Genomic DNA, 19,757 nt, shown 5'->3' on the forward strand with positions numbered 1-19,757 from the left:
ATTAACGTGTGGCGTTACATGAAACTGTGCAATTAAACAAAATAGATAAATAAATAATATTTTTTTGCCTTTTTTACTACAGTTATTAGGAATAGCTACAATGGCTGTACTTTCTATTGGTGAGGGTATTTGCATGAATTTGCCAACTTCTTTTCTGCAGGGGATCTCCCTTTTATGACCATCAGATGGCAGCATTGACTTTTAAAATGCAACCCTACCAAAAGAGACATCATCTTACTGCATCATTATAACCTGATAATAATACCAAGAACATGGGAGCATTTATGGAAAGATTATATATCTGGTGTTGGGCATTAGTGGATGACCTACAGTCCAGTGGATGTAGACATAAATGGTTGGGAATCCTGCTCCAGAAATTTTAAAATGATGTCAGTGGGTGTACAGTTGATAATTCAAGGCCACCAAGGCTATATGGATATTATTAAAATGCAGATTTTTAAAATTACCTTTATTGAATTATTATTGCTGGATTTTGAAGTGTGTGTCATGTCCGGGGTAATTTATATTCAGTTGTTTGAATTTAAATCTATGTCAAAGTCAGAAATTAGGTCTTTCTGAGATAATACACTCAACCATACGACTACTTCATTATAGGGGTGTATATGTTGCACCAAATCTAATTACAGTTTTGTTGTATATACACATAATTATTTCTGGTTTTGCCAACTTAAATTTTTGTTATTTTTCAATGAATCTGTTTGATTTGCACGCAGATGCCCCACTGCATATTTAGTTATTGTCATTTTAATTTGAAGTACAGTATATAGAATTCTCTTTCGTTTTTGAAATTTTTATGTTACAGTAAGTATATCATAATTTATAGCCTTAAAGGCAAAAGTTAAGTAATACTCAGGGTGCTCCTGTAACTAATGCTTTCTTTTTCCTTTTTTGGATAGTATTGACAAAGAACATCTTGTTCTCTGCAACCTAGATAGAAAAAACTGTCAAGCTCTTCATGTTAATATGGGTGATTTTGTTAGATTAATATTTATAGGCTGCAAAAATCATGAGACAAATGCTTTTTAATCATAAAATTTAGTAAATGACATGACTAAGTAATGGCTGCTCTCTTTGTCATGGGGAGTAAACACTGTAGATTTGCAGAGTTTTTCTGGTCTGTTCAGCAGCTATTTTGTGCTTGTAAAGCATGGAGAAAGCTGACAGATGTTACACAAAACTACAGCCTCATTTGGCACATTCATTGCTTTCTCAAACTAAACCCTAATTGTCTCTACATAATAAGAGTAGCGATACTTTTTCATGATTTTGGATGCAATGATGACTGACTAAATATCGTATAAAATGCAAGCTAAGTGAAAATATAGTATGGGCCTAATAACAATAACGCTGTAAATGTTAATAATATTCACAAATAGTGTTTTTTTGCGATGGAATCTCTTTCTGAATGTTTTGAGCCATCTGGATTATTTTGATGAACACGATTTGATTATTTTCTGTAATGTTGTCATATCTTAACCCTGTTTTTATTTGCAGTTTTTTTTTTATTTTTCATTTCTAGTGTTTATGGAACTATTTGGATTAATGAGTGTGTGACTAAAATTGTATTAAAACCATTTGTCATGAGGACCTGTTTAGGCCAGCGTTTCAAGTCTTCAAATGTTTTTGCAGAGCAGAGTACATTAATCATAGTCTTGAATGTAGTAATTACTCATATTTTTTGTTATCAGATGTACTGTTTCAGTTTATTTTAGGTTTATGTCTTTTTTCCTTTGTCTCTTCAGGATGTTTTAAATAACCTAGGTTCCTCAGAATTGGATGAAGATGATCTTATGTTAGACCTGGACCTCTCTGATGATCAGCGACATCGACATGGTAACTTTTTAACTGCTATTGCTACGTTAATGTATGTGTAGGGCTAAAATCAAATCCAGAATTCAACACTATTAGCAGCTGGGTCATATACTGCACAGCCTCTTTTACTTTTTTAAACTTTTAGGTTAATCTCCAAAAAAAGTCTCCACATTGCTGTTCTTAGAAACTGTGCTTTCAAGTTAAGAGATAATCTGTCACACGCTTACTTTTATCTATATCTATCCCTCCTTCTTTTCAAGTGAATGTCTGCTCATATCCGTCACAGATTTTCCCCTTACTTTCTTTCCCTGTCTCTCTTCACTTCCTTTTGGTGTCGTTCTCTTTCTTAACCTTGTTTCTCTTCAGTCTGTGTCTCTTTTCCTCATTAAGCCACCTCTCTTCCATCACCTTAAAACATGAAACCAGTGTTCTCCCTGCTTCTTTCAACATGTGCCATGACTTTGATGTAGCTGCCTCATTTACAGCGATTTATCTCCTTTGTTGTTTTGGCATTTCAGTCACACTCCTCCTGACATCCCTCGTGGTTGAAAAGTGACTATCAGAGGAGAATTATTGCTTGTGCTTTGCCACTGTGCTGCACAGTGCCAAACACAGCAACCCCAGCTTCCTTTCAAACAGCACATAAGGATATTACTGAATTGAATGAGTGTGATGAGCAACTGCAACCAACCCATACTTAAATGTGTTAGAAGGGGCTTAATGAAACATTGCTCAGCACATTCATGTGTTAATTTTATGACGTCTCATATCTTAAAAAGGGATTCAGTTTGTTTTGCTTCTATGATGTCGTGAAGTTAATTCATTGAATTTTGCAAGCACTATTGTTATTTTTTGGAACATTAACAGCAAAGTTGCAAGCTTGTGGAAATACTGTCAATATTGATTATGTTTTTGATGATCTCAGATTGCAGTTGTTTGCTCCGTATTAATACACATCGGACTGCACAGGCATAAAATTTACACACTGACTTGGACGGTTGGTGTTAAGCTGAGTGTGACACATGAATAAAATGACTCAGTGAAGTAAACATAAGCTTGAAATGAGATCACCCTCCATTTCTGTGCTTCAAGTTGCTCACATACGTGGACAGCATGTATGACCATAAGTACAGCAGTGGGTGCACTTGTGTCCATTTAACTCTTCGTGCGAGCATGTCTAGCATGCCTCATGACCCCTCAAATCCAACACATCTTTGACTCAAATTATATGTTAATGCGAGGTTGGATTCATCTATCTCCCGGCCATATTTAAGTCCCAGATGGGCTCACAGAATATTGCAGTTGCAGTCAAATAAAGTAAGAAGCTCAGCAGCAGTTTGGAGTAAAGACTACAACAGGAACTTCGGCCCTGATAAACTGAATTTCCTGTGCTTATGGGGCTTGGAGAGTTTGGGGAGTGAGGGTGGATTTGAACTGAGCACTCACACACCCACACAAAAGCACACACATACACACACACACATTGAAAACATCTCTACAGGCACAGGCTGATGCAGAGCTAAAGGAGGTACCATCATTAATACACACACTAGCACACAAGCGTGCATGCTTAGTCATTAGACCTAATGGTTTGCAGACTGTAGCATGAAATTAAAGGTTTGATGAATTGTTCTCATAAAGTCAAGGGACTAAGACTTTCTGCTGGCAATAGAAGAGTAAGATTCTTCCACGTATGCAAATTAAAGCAACTAATTTAAAGACACATTCCCGCACAGGCATTGTGACAGCATACACAACGCAGACAGATTCAGTTGTATGTAAAGGATCATATAGAGATATATAACACACATACAGACATACACAACTGGACACACACCGATGCCGCAACCCCGCACACACTCGTCAGCACTTCTCATTTTTAGCTCTCTCAGGTGGCTTGTTGAAGCCTTTATTAAAAAGCAAGCAGTTTCACTGTAATTTATGGCCAAAAGGGCTCCGTGTTCATACTCTAACTGTGACTCACGCCCCGTGGAATCAGACATGAACAGAAAGAGAGAGAGAGAGAGAGAGAGACAGAGGGACCTTTGCAAAGACATAAAAGATCATCACCTGTTTTTACTCCACTCCCATCTCTATTGCTCTGTCAAATTTGACATTAAATGCATCATCATATCAATTTTTGAAGCAACTGATAGTATGATCATTACTCAAATGTATCACTAGTGAATTTTAATGAGCTATTCTGTGACATGACTGGTGTTTTGGTACCTGATTTCTAATTTGAGATAGAAAGGAATGAATTTTGTTGGCTGTTAGCTGAGATTAGAAACACAGCTTCACGTATAATTACAAGTGTGTCTGGGTATGTACACAGTGTCCAGAGAAGACTCCAGCCAGTCCCTCGCCTCCTGTCTCAACCTGCTCCCTTCACCTTTGGATGCAACTGGAGATCGCATTGCAGGGAAAGAAAGCAATTCAAGGTAAATATCTGCATTTATACTAAAATTCTGAGTTGACTTGCACTGAAAAACAGCAAATGACGACAAGTGTCTATAGACCTGTTGTGGTTTTAAGTGCTCTGCAAAAGGCACAAAAAGTCAAGTGAGGATGCTTTTGAAATATTAAGTGATGCCATGAATGCTAATATTTTTCAGTTACCTTAATACAGAATGCAGTACACAGAAAAAACACTCAAACCAGTACTTGATGTGACCACCTTTGCCTTTAAAACAGCACCAGTTTTCTTGGGTACGCTTGCACATAATGTGTCAAGATACTTGGCAGGTAGGTTGTTCCAAGCATCTTGGTGAACTTGCCACGGTTCTTCTTTGGATTTATGCTTTCTAAGTTGCTTCTGGTTCCTAATGTTATCCTAGACCGACTTGACAATGTTGAGACTCTGTAGGGGCTGTACCATCTGTTCCAGGACTGTGTTGTGGGCTGAGCCTAACAGAACCACAATCTTAGAAAGAAAAGACAGGAAAAAAATGTGCCATTGTTTGGTACTGGCCAGCTTAAAAACGAATCCTCTCACATACAATTGGAGCATATGGATGGTTCAAGGATCTGTTTTGATACACTCACGCATTCTCTGTACAATATACCTTCATTACATTAATGCTGGAGTATAGCTTTTTTCGTAGAACACTCTCAATTGCCGTGTGAGAGAGAAAGAGAAAGACAGAAGGCAATTGTCTATTGAAGGAATTGCTGATCTTGAATGTTCTGTGTAAATGCATAACATGCTTTATGTCTTTCCCTCCCTTGGAGATGAGACAGAAAGAGGGAGGGTAAATAAATAAATAAATTCTCTTTGAATAAATATGCAAGCTGTCTCTCTGTTCTCCTTTGTTTCCCTGTAGCCCACGGCTGAAAGAGAACACTTAGAGTTTCTGTTTGTACATACATTTGAGTACCACTCCCAAGGACAGTTCCATATCTGGTCTAATTTGGGTACTTTTTCCTTCTCAGTGGAGGAATCGGGATACATCCAACTGAAATGCATGCAAACTCACTCATCTGCACAAAGATACATACACAGCCAGCCAGACAGACAGACAGACAGACAGACAGACAGCCAGCCAGACAGACAGACAGACAGACAGACAGACAGACAGACAGACAGACAGACAGACAGACAGACAGACAGACAGACAGACAGACAGACAGACAGACAGACACACACACACACACACACACACACACAGAGTACAACTCCGTGGACAGGGCTTATTTGGTTTTATTGAGCCAGTGGGTAATAAAGGGGTTGTATCATCAGTGGTGTCATCTGGTGGTCTGTCTGACAGGCTACCAGATGATTATTACTTTACCTTTCAGTTTTTCGCTCCCCACTCGTGATGAATTTACTTTTTTTTTGGTCACACTGATAGTGTGAATGTATCTGTCTATCCATGTGTTCACCTGAATAAGCTAGCTGTGATCCTCTTTGTTTGCAGAGACAGTGCAGGTCAACTTGTGTAAGTGGTTTTGAAGTAGAGATTGAAGGATTTATACTACACCATTGAGACACTGGAGTTAGCGTGGGCCTTTTTTTCTGAGAAGGGTTTTTAACAAGCTTATAACGCTCTTTGAAAGTTTCAATGAATAGAGAGACATTTTCTGTGTCTAGACAGTGTCAGTGAATCATGCAAGTCGGGAGTCAACCTTTTCAACCCATCCAAGGTTTTTGTTAGACAGCTCATTGGTTGTTTCATACTGAAGCCTCACTTGTGTTTGAAAGCAGTGAAGGAGCATACACACATACAACTATTTGCATGATATTACCCTGTATACAAGGTCAAGGCTAAAATGTCGCTCAGCTGAAACCAGTTTTCTTCAATTTGATTGAGTTTACCTGGACTGATGCATTGCAGTTCAGCGTACAAATGTTGTAATGCGAGGAGATGGTTCCATTTCTTACAACCCAATCAATGACAGGGTAATATGATAGTATCCCTTTTATCAAAGAAAGGAGATAAATGAATAAATAAATGAATGAATACAGAAGTGCTTTTAACTAAATGCTAATGTCACCATGTTAACGTGTGTCACATGAATTACATTTATGGTATATGAGCTGTAATCAAAAAATTTGTGACTGTATTTATAAAAAGCAAAAAAAAATGTACCTCACTTAAATTTGGCAGCCGTTCCCCTTTGAAGGAGTCTCCTTGAGCAATACAACCCTTCCAGCAATTCTACCATGCTTGGAGCACACCCTGAGAGTCCTGTTCTGTAAGCATATCAAGTACATTTTTGCAATTTGTGCTCAATTTCCTCCATTGTGACAAAATAGCGACCCTTAAACTTGAATTTCATTTTGGGGAAGAGGAAGAACTTGCTGGGAGCCTAATCTTGTGAATAGGGCAGATGGAGAGCGATGACTGTGTTGTTGTGACCAAAAAACCTGTGCGTAATTATTGTACTGTGAGCAGGTGCACAGTACCAAAATTCCATTCTGTCATAGTTCAGCTTGTCTGTGCTGAAGGTTCTCCTTGAGACCTCACAGACTCATAATTTAGAACTCTGCTTTGATAGTCTGACCCTAGGGGACAAATTCACATTATACAATTCCACAAATGCTGGAGAAAACAGCAAACATCTGATGAACATCTTTGGGTTGTAGCCCCTACCTCTCATTACCAGTGCTGATCTTTGACATGAGGGTTGGCTCGTCCTGGGCTCTTGATTGATACTGTCTGTAATGTCATGTTTCAGGTCCATGGTGAAATTACTGCGTGTAACACAGGTCCCAGTGTTGATTGCTGAATCCTGACTCATAACAGTGTCTGTGACATGTTGCATCCATGTGACTGTGCCGCCCCTTGTGTACATGGAACAAGAACAATCTGAGAACTGTTTGATTGCAGCTAGTATCTCAAATCAGTATGCTAACACGTGCAATTTAGTACTAAATGCAAAGTACACCTGAGCCCGTTAACAAATTTTTGCAAATGTTTTGCAGTTGCAATTAAAATTCTGACCTGATGTTGGTGCATGAATGTGTGTACCCAAATTTAAGGCAATGTGTCCAACAGTTGCTGAAATATATATTTTGATCCAGACCAAAGTTGTGGACGAATTAGCTGTCAGATTGACATTTCCATGCCTAGAGCTATGCTGCTATCTTGGTATGCTGTAATTTCACATTTAAATCATAGTCTGCCTGAGTGATGACTTATGTGCCAGCCTTTATAACAACTCGACAGTTTGCGCTGAAGTCTTGAACCGTGTACTCCAGAATGACTTAAGCCTCTAAAACTGTAAACACATCACACAGTTTAACAGTGAGTGTGCCGCTGACTGTGAGACAGTGATATGATATAGTGGGCTTAGAGAGAAGTGTGTGTTGAGTTAACGTCTCCATAGCAAGGGAGCAGTTTTTGTAGGTTAAGTGCAGAGCTGCAGGATAACTTCAATAAACATAAAAAAAAGAATGGATTGACAGCACAGCTACAAATCACAATAGTGAGGCTTAGGCAGACTTTGAGGCTTTCCTTTGTTTTTATTTCAAAGTAAATTTAAATATTGTTTTATTTAAATCAGCATGGAATTGATAAAACACCAAATCAGTTCCTAACATCACCATGCTCATGTTTTGATTTGTTTTGGCACTGGAAACACTGGGGCAGCTTAGATACTCTGACCAAGAAGTTGCTGCTGGCAGGTGTTCATTTCCCACTGTTTTAGTTCAGCATCTTCACTGATTTCTTCTAACAAAACATTTTCACACAGATTTTACTGGAAAATGTGTAATGTCTGTGAGTGTAGAAGCTGAGATTGGAGGGGGAAAGAGAGCGAATTGTGTTTGCCCAGGGCTTCCTCTATCTCTCACACTGTCTTTCTATCTCTCTCAGTCTCTTTTGCTCTTTGTCTTAGGTTCCACATTCCCTCGAGGGGACATTGATTTGCTGGAGGCAAAGCAAGCTCCCTTCTGTTCACACACAAGAAAACACAAACACATACACAGTTGTATTTCAGTCCCTTCAGAGGCCATTATATTGACTTACAATGATTTCACAAGGACTTACCTTTGCCTTAACACTCACCCTATTTTAAACAGAACCATATGCAAACCTAGAACCAAGGCTCCGTATCAAACCTGAAAGATTTGTTTTTTTGTCCCCAACTGTGTAAACAGATTTGTGTCTCCGCACCATAAATAATACAAGTACCTGCACGCACGCACGCACATGTACATGCACACGCACACGCACACATACACCTGTCAGACAGTCAGCCCATCCAGAAAGAGTATCAGCTGCAGGGATACTGCTGGCTGTCTGACAGGCTGCAGAGAACATCTGCTGTATGCACACACACACACACACACACACACACACACACACACACACACACACACACACACACACACACACACACACACACACACACACACACACACACACACACATACGCACACACACACAAACACACACACACACACACACACACACACAAAATCTTGGAGGCATACCTTCTCTTTGATGTATGACAGTTGGATGATTTCGATGGCAGGCATTTAATTCTCTGTGTTTGTTACTTTGTAAACATTAACACCACAGTAACAAAACTATAGCAGTAGACAGCCATGTGCTAAATCTCCATTTCCGTTATTTGTGGCTGCATAGGTGTGTTGAGGGACAGCGACAGACAGAGAGAGGGGAGCAATTTAAGGAGCTCAGGAGTAAAGAGAGACGCCACAGACATGAGAGTCTTCTTTCAGTGTCATATATTCACTAGAATATATGTAGAAACATCCAAAGAGACATAGCTCCTCTGTGTCTCCCATCACCTTGTACATGTTGCACAACATCTGGTGAGCAGAGATCTGTGATCAGAGACACAATATACTATGTTCAGTATTTCTGAGTCATGTAATCATTGACAGCCTGGGATAAAAAATAAATAAGATAATGAGAGTAAAAGTAAAGTATAATGTAAAGTTTAGTGATGCCACTTTAGACAGACATTTGTCTTATTAAAACAAAGAAATAATTTTACTACTGTTTCATCTACTGTTCATTTTTGAGTACAAATTGTAAAAAAAAAAAAAAAAGAAAAAAAAAAAGCCTCCAAGAGTCCAAGGCCTTTAATGTTATTTGTTAGATGACAAAGAGGAGCAACACAAGAGGAAAACTCCTTCACATTTTGGTAGTTAGAACCTGTAAATGATTTGAATTTTGGCCTAAAAAATTAAAATAGTCAAAATAGAATGATGTGTTTTCAGTTGACTAATTGCTTAATTAATTGATTATTGCATTTCTAGTAAAAGACAATTCAAATCAAATTAAATCAGATTTATTTTTGAAGTGAACAGTGGTGTGTTGTAGTTTTTTTCTAGTGATTTTTAACACATTTCCATTCATACTTACATGCTAGAAACACCAAATTACTGCAGTAAAGCAAAGCTACCTAGTGACAGAATGTCGATGGCCCAAAAGTACTTTCTTGGCATCAGTTATGTGGCATTTAAATGATGAGTGTTTAGTTTAATGTGATTTCCTTACACTAAGCTCTCTTCAGTGTGCTGTGCACTTTTGCCTGTTGCATTGCGATCACCACTAAAATAATGAAGGTTCCTCAGTGTCTTCTGGTTGGTGGAAGAGCTGCAGTGGGCACATTAGACCTGTGAATATTTGCGTGATGCAGCTTCAATGTCCGTTCTCTGTTAAGACATTGGCTCTTCCCTTGTCTCTCCTACACAAAAAGACGCAGAGGAAATTAAATTTTGACAGTCAGGATATAGCTTGCCTGTTGCTATGGTAACGGGAGTCTGCCTGTTGAGTGCTCCCCTTTCATTCTTCTTTCCTCGTTCCTTTTCTGTTTTCATGGCTGTAGATTACTAGCACACGGCAGGTAGTCAGAGGAGAGGACATGCAAACACTCAGAGGTGTCCTTGTAAATAAATATGCAGTGGACAATCATAAAAGTCCCAATTCCCATATCGCCTCTTCTCATGTGAGGGTTAACGTACAGCTACAACATTGATATGCCCTTAGCATAGTAAAGCTTATTAGGAAAATGACAATATTTATATACAGGTCTCAGTTCTCCTAAGTGACAAATTAACTGTACATAAGTATAATTAATGTATCGATATATCTACATATTAATTATATATGACCCTCATTTGTAATTAAGAGATTTGATGTCTTGTTCCTGGGTTTGCTTATGTTGTGTCTCTGTAAGAGAAGAGGAGTAATCAGAACTGAATTGTTTGGGTCTCGTAAATTACATGCAGCATAGATGACAACAGTGACATGAGGAAGACGGTATACTCATAGCTGTCATACTTGATTCACCTGTGTATTAAGACACTGCTGAGCAGCAAGCACAACAGCAGAGAAAGCATCTTGTAATTCGTCAAAACACCCCCCTCTTACGTTTGGGTTGATATGATACACAGTGATGTATACTCTCAGTTGGCTCTTTAGTCTCCCACGGAGACCTGTAATTTGTGATTATATAGCAGTTGCTCACACGCACACATAAACAGAGGAACAAATTTGTTTAATGTTAATATGACTCATAAAGTATATCAGCCTATATGTGTCTAATTCCACCTGACTTAATATAGTCAGCAAAAGCTACACACTCATTTCCTTGTACTTAACAAACACATGCAGCTATATGCCCATGCGCATTTATAAAAACAGACAAGCATAAAGAATCCAGCTGAGCCATGGAGTGGGGCTGGGGACAGATAAAATGCACTACAGCATGATTTTCAGACACAGACACCTGCAAAGTATAGTGGGAGTTGGAGGAAACATGAAGTAGATTTCTCTCCCTCTTTGTTCAGTTTGCTGGTAAATAATGTTTCTAATCCAACATGCAGTGAAAAGTCTGTCTTCTTCTATGAATCTATGTTTTGTGGACTGTTTCCTATAATAAACAGTATTTGTTGATCATTTTTGTGTTCTTAACATATTTGTATCGAAATTGCTTTACTTTTCTCACATTAATTGCACTAGTGAAGCATTATGCTCCTAAGAAGACTCAGAGAAAAAGCTATGACTATGTGCTGACATTTTCCATTTTAAGACCCTCTTAAAATGTGTTAAAAATTCTGCAGTGTGCATCTGTTGTCATGCATATTTCTTTTGTGAATTGTTGCTTAGCTTCTAATTCACTTTACCCTACTGGGTTTATTAAATGTTCAACACAGGGAGACTAATTAGTCTTGGCTTTCGTTTTTTCCCTCCTTGCTTTGAGCGGAAACTTGTGGTCCCGATTTGTAATGTGTAGAAAAACATTAGATTGGCATTAAATAAGACATTCATTTGCTCTCCATAGCTTTTTATTTTTTTTTTATTATCAAGTAGTCTGTTCCAGAAATGAAGATAAATCTTAAAGTGGTTTTCACTGTTAGTCATATGTTAACAGATTTTAAGACATATGGCTTTAATGTTTGCTTTACTTGAACTGAAGTACTTTTTTGCAGCCTTTAAAGGATATTTGAATAACAAAGACAGCCATGCTCTTTTGTTTTTGGCTCTTCATGCATGGTTTGTCTTTTTTCTCTTCATCTTGCATCTGTTTGTTGTGGACTACAGCATACTGTGTGTTGAACAGATTTTTGTTAGAACATGTAGATTGGGACAATGTTCTACGAAAATGTGCAGCACAGTTCCTAATTTTGAATTCTCCACCAATATATTGAGATGTTTCCCACCCTGTTTGCTACTTTCCCAAACGTTTTCCTTCTACTGACAACAAAAAGACATACTTAGGGAATACTGAAAATTTCCCATGAGGATTTGTTGGTGATGTATTTCTCTTCATTCATCTTTGGGATGAGTAGCTGTGTAGCAACTTGCCTTCACATTGCTAAAAACCAGAGTCTGGATGTCCTTCTGAAGCCTTTCCATAGAGGATATCAGGGTACTTTTCAGTCAAAGGCTTATACAAGCCATTAGTTTTTGGCAACTACATGGCATGTTGAGAGATATTCATCTTATCTTAGCATAATGACTGGAACAAGGGGAAACTGCTAGTCTGGCTTGGAGTACAAATGTTAAAACGATAATTGGTGGTTCCGTGAGATGTAAGTGCTGTAACTACTTCTTGGCAAACAACAGCTGGATACTGTGGCTGTGCACAGCATCCTGAGGTCTTGTTGTCACAGAGATGTTGCCAGACTATTGTGTCTGTTCAGAGACCAAAACTAAAACCTGAACTCACTGAACATATCTGGCAACCCATACTATCGCTGGAGATGCTGCACAGAAGTACTGGCCAGATGATTGTTGTGAATTCAAGACACAATTATGTAACTCCACCGAAGTGCTGTTTTTTTGTGTAGATTTAAACAAGAGATATGGTATGTTAACTAGTGAGCTTTTGAAATTCTAAAAAATCTGCAAATTTTGCTTCAAACAGACAAATCTCGTACTTATTGAGCCTCTTGTTAATTTTTGTGAGGCAATGATAAATTCAATGTAGAGTATGAAATCAAACCACATTCTACTGATTTTCATTGTAGCCTTCTGTATAAATATAATACCTAATTACACAGCTCATAGACCTATTTGCTATAGAAACAGCATTTAAAGCAGTGAAGCAGAGGAGCATATGTGCTTTTAATATCCTGCATTGTAGAAGCTTATTTGTGGTATCTTTTCACATTTGTATTTTCTTTAATCAGAATCAGAGCTTATACAGGCGTGAACAAGGAATTATGTTTGTGTGGGCCAACTCGAAAAACAAAATGACTAAAGAGCCAGAATTGTTAAAGGGATACCGGTAAACATTTATTTAGAATCGCGGTCAACAAAAGTATCAAATGTGAACATTTCACAAAGTTCTGACCTGAGTGCAGAGTTTGTCACAGTAAAGGCACAGATACGGAATAGAAGAATTGTTATTTGCATCATTACTTTGCAATGATTCAGTGTTGAAACTTTTGTTCTTTGGTGCTATTATTTTGTCATGATGGTGACGACAATGCCAACACAAAATAACAACAAATCAGAATTATGACTCATCTTAAACAATATATTTGGCTCTCCAAAAGGAAATTAGGCAGGCTGTGACAAGAGGAAATGGGATGAAAAAGAGAGAGACAGCATTTAAATTTATTTTTGGTTGTGTTGATGTTGTTGCAGACTGTCATCATAAAACATTAGCTATGTTTGTCTGCTTACTGAAATACATATTCTCGACTGGATATTTACAGCTTAAGTGTGTGTCCCCCTTCTCTATGCTTTGTCCTCGCAGTTTACTTCAGAAAACCTGCATTTAACTGTGAGTCTTGTGTCACACAGTGACAGGATTATCATACTTACTGCCATCTGTAGTACATATTACCAACCCAGGCTAAAAATACATTACTGTTTACTTACTATAAAGGATAACTACCGTATACAAATTTCTTTTATAAATCTTACCTGAGATTTTGCATGTTTAACTTCTCATGGCTGCAGGGTCAGCTCAGGCATAATGAGGCGGCAGTTTCTTAAATAAACAAAATCACAACATAATTATACGCTCATTGAAATTCTGGTTCTTTATCATCAGCGCTTTAGAATAAATAGTGCAAAAATTATCATGTCCTTAAGTAATGAACAGAATAGATAAACATTAATGTGTCCTCCAAATAAAAAATTCCCCCTGGGTGCAGAATTTGCATTTTTTACACTGATTTGTTGACTTGAGAACTTGTGAAAAAAAGTCTGCCTCAGTCAACCAGTGGTTGCTTTTGTGATCTGTTGTCACCTGTGGCATTCAGGCTTTTCATTCAGTCTTCACTGAAAATTGCAAACTGACAGTCACGTCAAAATATGTGGATCTTTCAGAAACAGTAGAAAGAAATCATTCAGTGCTTGCATAACAGTATAAACTCAAGAGAGTAATATGTCTCCAGTTCCCTGGGGCAGTACATCCTGGTAGTGGACTTTGTGAACTCATAGCAGGGTTTTTGTGGTAAAAAAATGACAATGCTCCACTTTATTGCAATATCGCTTTAAGGCTTTAATACAGGATAAAAATACAGAGTCAAATTTTTGGTAATGTGGCTTGGCAATGTTTTCTGAAAAAGGAAAATGTAATGTGACACACGGGACCAATATTAAATGGATCTCTTCAAGCAACAAAAAAGTTGTGATAGTAATTAGCTCAAGTGTGTTCTGACAATTCCCTGTGGTTTCTCTCCCCACAAAAAGCTAGTGTGGTGTTTCTCTGCCATTTTTATGGGTTACCATCATGGATGCCAAGGCAGCGTCTGAGCAGACAATCCCAGAAGGTAACAGATACTCGGAAAGAGTAAAAGACGCAACAGCAAAGTCAACGGTACAGAAAAAGAGGCACACAGATTCCCTGCAAAATAAGCACACTCAGAGTGCAGAGTGCAAATGACAGCAGAAAGGACAGTTAGGTTAATCAGAAAGTTACCCCTGCCATATTACATTAGTTTTATATTCTCTCCCTTTCTGTGTCTGAAGAGTTCAATTCACCATTAGATTCACTGCCTGGAGCTTGGCTTGTGCTCACTCTTTAGTCACAGATGCACTTTATGTCGGAGATGAGTTTAATGGCAGCTTTAAATATCCGTAGCCTCAGGTGCTGAATGCAGATGAGTACACTGTGTCTGTCAGGTGGAAAGAGGGAGAGACAAATGAGGGTGATCATTCTCTCTTAGCTGTGGTGTGCTGTTGTACTTCACTTGTGCAAGGGTACAAGCACACTCATGACACACAGATGTCTGCATTACGCGCACGCTCACATCCACGCATGCATTGGATTGTCCCAGTAAATATGTTCCTTGTTGTCAATAAAAATTTAATAAGAGAAAAGTTGGCAGAGGGGACTGATTGCCTTTCTCGCTATGTATCAGCATTAAAGTGTCCTTTACTATTAGTGTTCCTGAGACAATGCAGTCCTTATATTGCTGACTGACAAGGGTGCAGCCCTCCTCTCCTCACCGCAGCTAAAGATAATGGACTTAAATCCCAGATAATTTGTTTGACGAGCAGTCATTATTCCTCACTTCACGTGCTAACTGAACGTTAAGCAAACCCAGACATCTAAGTATCCATATAGGAATTTGTGCGCGTCTTAGTGGTCTGCTCTGTGTGTACTGTTTGCTGCCTGTGGAAATATGCATACGTGTGTGTGTGCAGGTATTTGTCGGTGCTGGCAGCCAGCAACCTGGCAATAAAACACTGTGTGAGTGGTAAAATAATGAAAGTCATAAAAAGGCAGATAATTGGCTTTTTCAGGTCGGTGAAATGGATCACGCTGCTGTTGAGAAATGGCTTCTGAAAGGAGAATTGTGAGTCAGAAGGATGGAGAGGAGTGTGTAAGTACAAGAAAGGCAAAAGGTGAAAAAGCATGTCTATTGAAAAGAGAGGTGAAGTGAGCAGGATAAAATATATCAAACTGAATATATGAACTAAATGGGGAAGAAAAGTGGAAAGAATGGGAGGAGCAAAGAAAAACAACAGTGCAGTGCAAAAGGAACATTTTTTTCATACTGTTTTCTTTTCATTGTGTAATTAGTCTGAAAAAACAGTAGAAAGAAAATCTCAGTGAAAATATTTAATTGCACTTTAATCCATGCATTCACTTGTAATTATCGTCACATTGACATGCTCATGCAGTACCAGTTTCAGACACTAGCTGGTATAATACTACATCTTTATCTATTCAAATTTGGATTTTGTCCACTTGTGTAATCTTTTAAATTGACTACTATCACAGAGTCTTATTATCTGCACACACTTACATATAACCTGTTCAGAGGTGTAGTGCGTCGGTCTGTGTGTGTCGGTTGGTATGTGTGTGAGAGAGAGAGAGAGGGTGAGGGAGAAAGAGGGAGAGAGAGAGTTGTAAAAAAAAAAAAAAAAAATAGAATGAGAGTGTCAGCCTATCGGCTCATGACAGTGAAAAGACAGATGACCCTGGGTAGAGGAACGGCCTCCCTGCCTGTATAACATCTATCATCACTGAACAGACTTGTCTTCAACTGTGCTGTTCACTTCCTCGTGTGTGTGTGCATGTGTGTGTGCATGCGCTTGTATGTGTGGGGTAATTACCTGCAGATGAGTCTCATGCTTAGCTGGAAAATGACTTTTTCTACCCTGTAACTAGAGTCAAAAATATATACTGTGACATGCTGTTGTATGCGCGCACACACACACATTCACACGGAGTTGTGTTTCCATGGTTGCAGACGGCCTGGCATTTTCATTTTCTTAACCTTAATCCTAATCTAGCCATAACTTTAACCCTAAAGTAATCTCACTTTGCCAACCCATTCAGTACAACTCAATGCTCAGGTTGCACCTCACTATCATGCTGCTGTAGTGGGGGAAAAAAAAAACGCATCTCCGTCATCCTGGGTAGGGCTAAGGGAAAGGCATGACTTTGGTGTTCCCTAAAAATAATGATGGTTAAAATTATTGTGGTGGAGCATTTGCATGCAGCAAGGCAAAAACTGTGAATAAGATGAATAATTCATCCCCCCCCCAAAAAAAAAACAAAAACAAAAACGTAGCAGGGCTGCCGTACTACAAGATTAAAATCCTCAGCAAAACTTGAAATATTCAGTGTGGTAGGTTGCTGCATGGAGTTTGTTGTTGTTTCCTGTTACAAGGAAAACAGTAACACACAAATAATGGAAGGGCGTGAGAATGCTGACTGAAATGAATAGTGGCTTATACCTGAATCCTACGTTCAGTGAAACGGACTAACCTAACCTAAAACAGGACTTACACTAGGATTTGGAGTTGGCTGCCAGGGGGGAGAAGCAAACAAGTGTTGCATGTTTTTATAAGGTTGCTTACCTGGTTGTAAACATGCAGTGAATTACTGTAGATGAGAATTTAGCTTCTTGTGTGTTTTATCCCACACAACCTGCAAATAGATGTTTCTCACATTTTGACATGAAATGGTACATAAACACATTTGTTCCTAATCACATTAATGAAGGATGTACCTAAATAGAACAGAACCTTCATTCATGACATTAGTAAAACTGTGTTTTTCCTGCTGTTTCATGTCAGAATAGCAGCTGTGAAAAAAGCTGTTAAACTGTTAATAATTAAAACCACACACATTCCCAACTAATCAGAACGTTTGTATTTAAGAATCTTTAGTCCTCATTTATTATTTTTACTCTGCCAAGGAACGACGGAGTTATGTGACGATCGGCGTACGTTCGTCTGTGAATCTGTCTGTGTGTGAAACATTACTCAAAAACGGACTAACGGATTTGGATGAAATTTTCAGGGGAAGTCAGAAATGACACAAGGACGACCTCATTAAATTTACACAGTGACACAGCTTACAGTCTGGATTGTGTGTGAATGTTGTTTGCTAGAATAAAATGTCATTAGAAATTTGTCACAGATGGATTTAACTTATAGGAGATACTTTGTTGGAGTATAAGCAAAATAAAGCCATCACAGGATGCCATTTCTAGCGCTACAGACGGCATGACAGTGGATCCAGAAATGAGTGATATTTCCATTTAAAAAAAAACAAAAAACATTGCTCACAGTAAAGTATCTTTAGAGTATGTCCCTGAGCTGCTCAGCTTAACCAGAAATATTCAACTTCTAGTCCCCTGAAAGAGTGAATACCTTGCATACAGACACCTCTATGATTATTGTTTTGGGTGAGCCAAGTATTGTTTGAACCCTTCTCCCACTCATTTCTCTGTCGCTCTGTGGATTTGATGTGTACCACAGAGGTAAAAGAAGAATCCAAGCCTGAAACCCTGGTGAAAGCTAGAGAAAGGGCAAAAGTGTCAGGCTTAGAGAAACACACAGATGTAGAAAAACAAAAACAAAACACAAAACAACCTTGTGAAGAAAAAAAACCCCCCAAAAACAAAACATTTTGGCACCACACTGCGCCATTTGACACGGCGCTCAGAGAGAAGAATGCCTGATTGATCATTTGTCATTTATTTATGCTCAATTCATCCCACCTGAATAGTAAGGTGGGGCAAGAGAGAACTAAATGGAGAAAGTTTGCTCTAACCAGAGATACCAGGCAGGAAAAAAGCTACAAACAATACAGTTTAAGAAGGGAAGAAAGCACTCTGCACTGCTTGACAGACAGCGCTCACCTGTCCTCAAAAGACAGCACGCTTCCTCGACATTTGTCTGAGGTGCTCAGCTGAATCCCCAGGGGGACACTTTCAGCTTTGATACTGCATCAGTTTAGTGTTGTGGGTGTCAAGGTGATAGAGGGGAAACCCGAGGAAGGGGCAAATGGAGAGCTGTAGGGATGGAAGACAAGTGCTCAGGCGAAGGGTAGGGTGGAGGTGGATAAGGGACGTGCAAGTGAACAAAGAAAAGTAGGAAAGGGGGAAAATGGAGAGCATTGTTAAGGTTTGAAGACTGATAAATAGAAAAAGAGTGAAAAGGAGGGACAGACAGATAAAGAGGTGGAGGAGGACGGTGAATAAATGATAGTGGAAAGCAGAAAGAGGCATGGGATGGTGAACCGGTGAAGAAGAAGTGCAATTTAGTCTGACCTTTCCAGCGAGTCCTCTTTAGAATGGCTTACGTTGATCGATATTTTAGTGATATTGTCTTGTTTTGCTCAAAAAAACGTTCTCCAGGAAAATTTGCTGTCTGACTTAATACCCCCCCAACAATGTTTACTTGGTGATTTTTCTAGGACAATGGCACAAAAGGCATCTAATTTCCCCTTACCTCGCTCTAAACGGCTATCAGTCAAAGTGAACATGGTCTTTTGATGATTAAGAACTCCTCGTTTCCGAGTCTATGTGTGCCTCTCTTTACTGCCGTCTCTCCCTCTCCTTCGTTTCTTGTTATGCAGACTGTGAACTCGGAGGTTGTCTGCGTGGTTTTCAGACAGGAGGGTGGTATTTCTGAGCTCACCTTTTGAAAATGTCATAAAGAAGGTGAGACACACAGTCCCCTTTTATGCACTTCTGTCAAAATATCACTACTTGGCAGAGAAATGTTAATGTAAGAATTCAGTTTATTGAAACACATTTGATTAATCTTTTCATTAACTTATGTTGTTTTTCCTGGGGACAGCTTTCTTTGACTGTCTGAAATGAATGAACTGCCCATAACCGTGAGTTATGGAAGGGAAAATGTAACGCTTATGTCCAAAGATTTTTATAAACATATATTTACAGCAGTTTATTTACAACATTAAGTCAATAATCAACAACTGCTCTAATTGCACCAGATGCATTTGTTTTTCCTCAGTCCTTATTTCATTTTGTATCATGCTGCTTTTCTTGAGTGCTCAATTAGACAACTTGCGGAAAGGATTTGCAACCAATTTAGAATTAAAGTGGCAAAACTAAAAGTTAAATTCATGATGAGTTTATTAAGTACATTACTGTGCGAAAGAAGCATCACCTTAACATAATGTTTTCATTGTGTATGATAGTTCATTGTAAATGTTCTTCCTTTTTCAAAACACATTAGTTTGGAGGCTGAAACAAGTCTTTTCTTTGAACTTCTGTTTTG

At 38.7% G+C, this 19,757-nt stretch overlaps 1 protein-coding gene across 4 annotated transcripts in view; it reads left to right on the top strand.

Moving 5' to 3' along the window:
* Positions 1-19,757, top strand: part of ccser1 (coiled-coil serine-rich protein 1) — a 119,350-nt gene that overhangs the window by 20,115 nt on the left and 79,478 nt on the right. For all 4 annotated transcript variants that reach the window (XM_035950726.2, XM_035950727.2, XM_023275764.3 and 1 more), the window contains exons 5-6: positions 1,764-1,854; positions 4,169-4,274. In XM_035950726.2, the coding sequence (XP_035806619.1) occupies positions 1,764-1,854; positions 4,169-4,274 (197 nt within the window). The remainder of the gene's footprint in view (positions 1-1,763; positions 1,855-4,168; positions 4,275-19,757) is intronic.

The sequence above is a fragment of the Amphiprion ocellaris genome, chromosome 6, assembly GCF_022539595.1.
Source record: "Amphiprion ocellaris isolate individual 3 ecotype Okinawa chromosome 6, ASM2253959v1, whole genome shotgun sequence".
NCBI classification, from domain to species: domain Eukaryota; kingdom Metazoa; phylum Chordata; class Actinopteri; family Pomacentridae; genus Amphiprion; species Amphiprion ocellaris.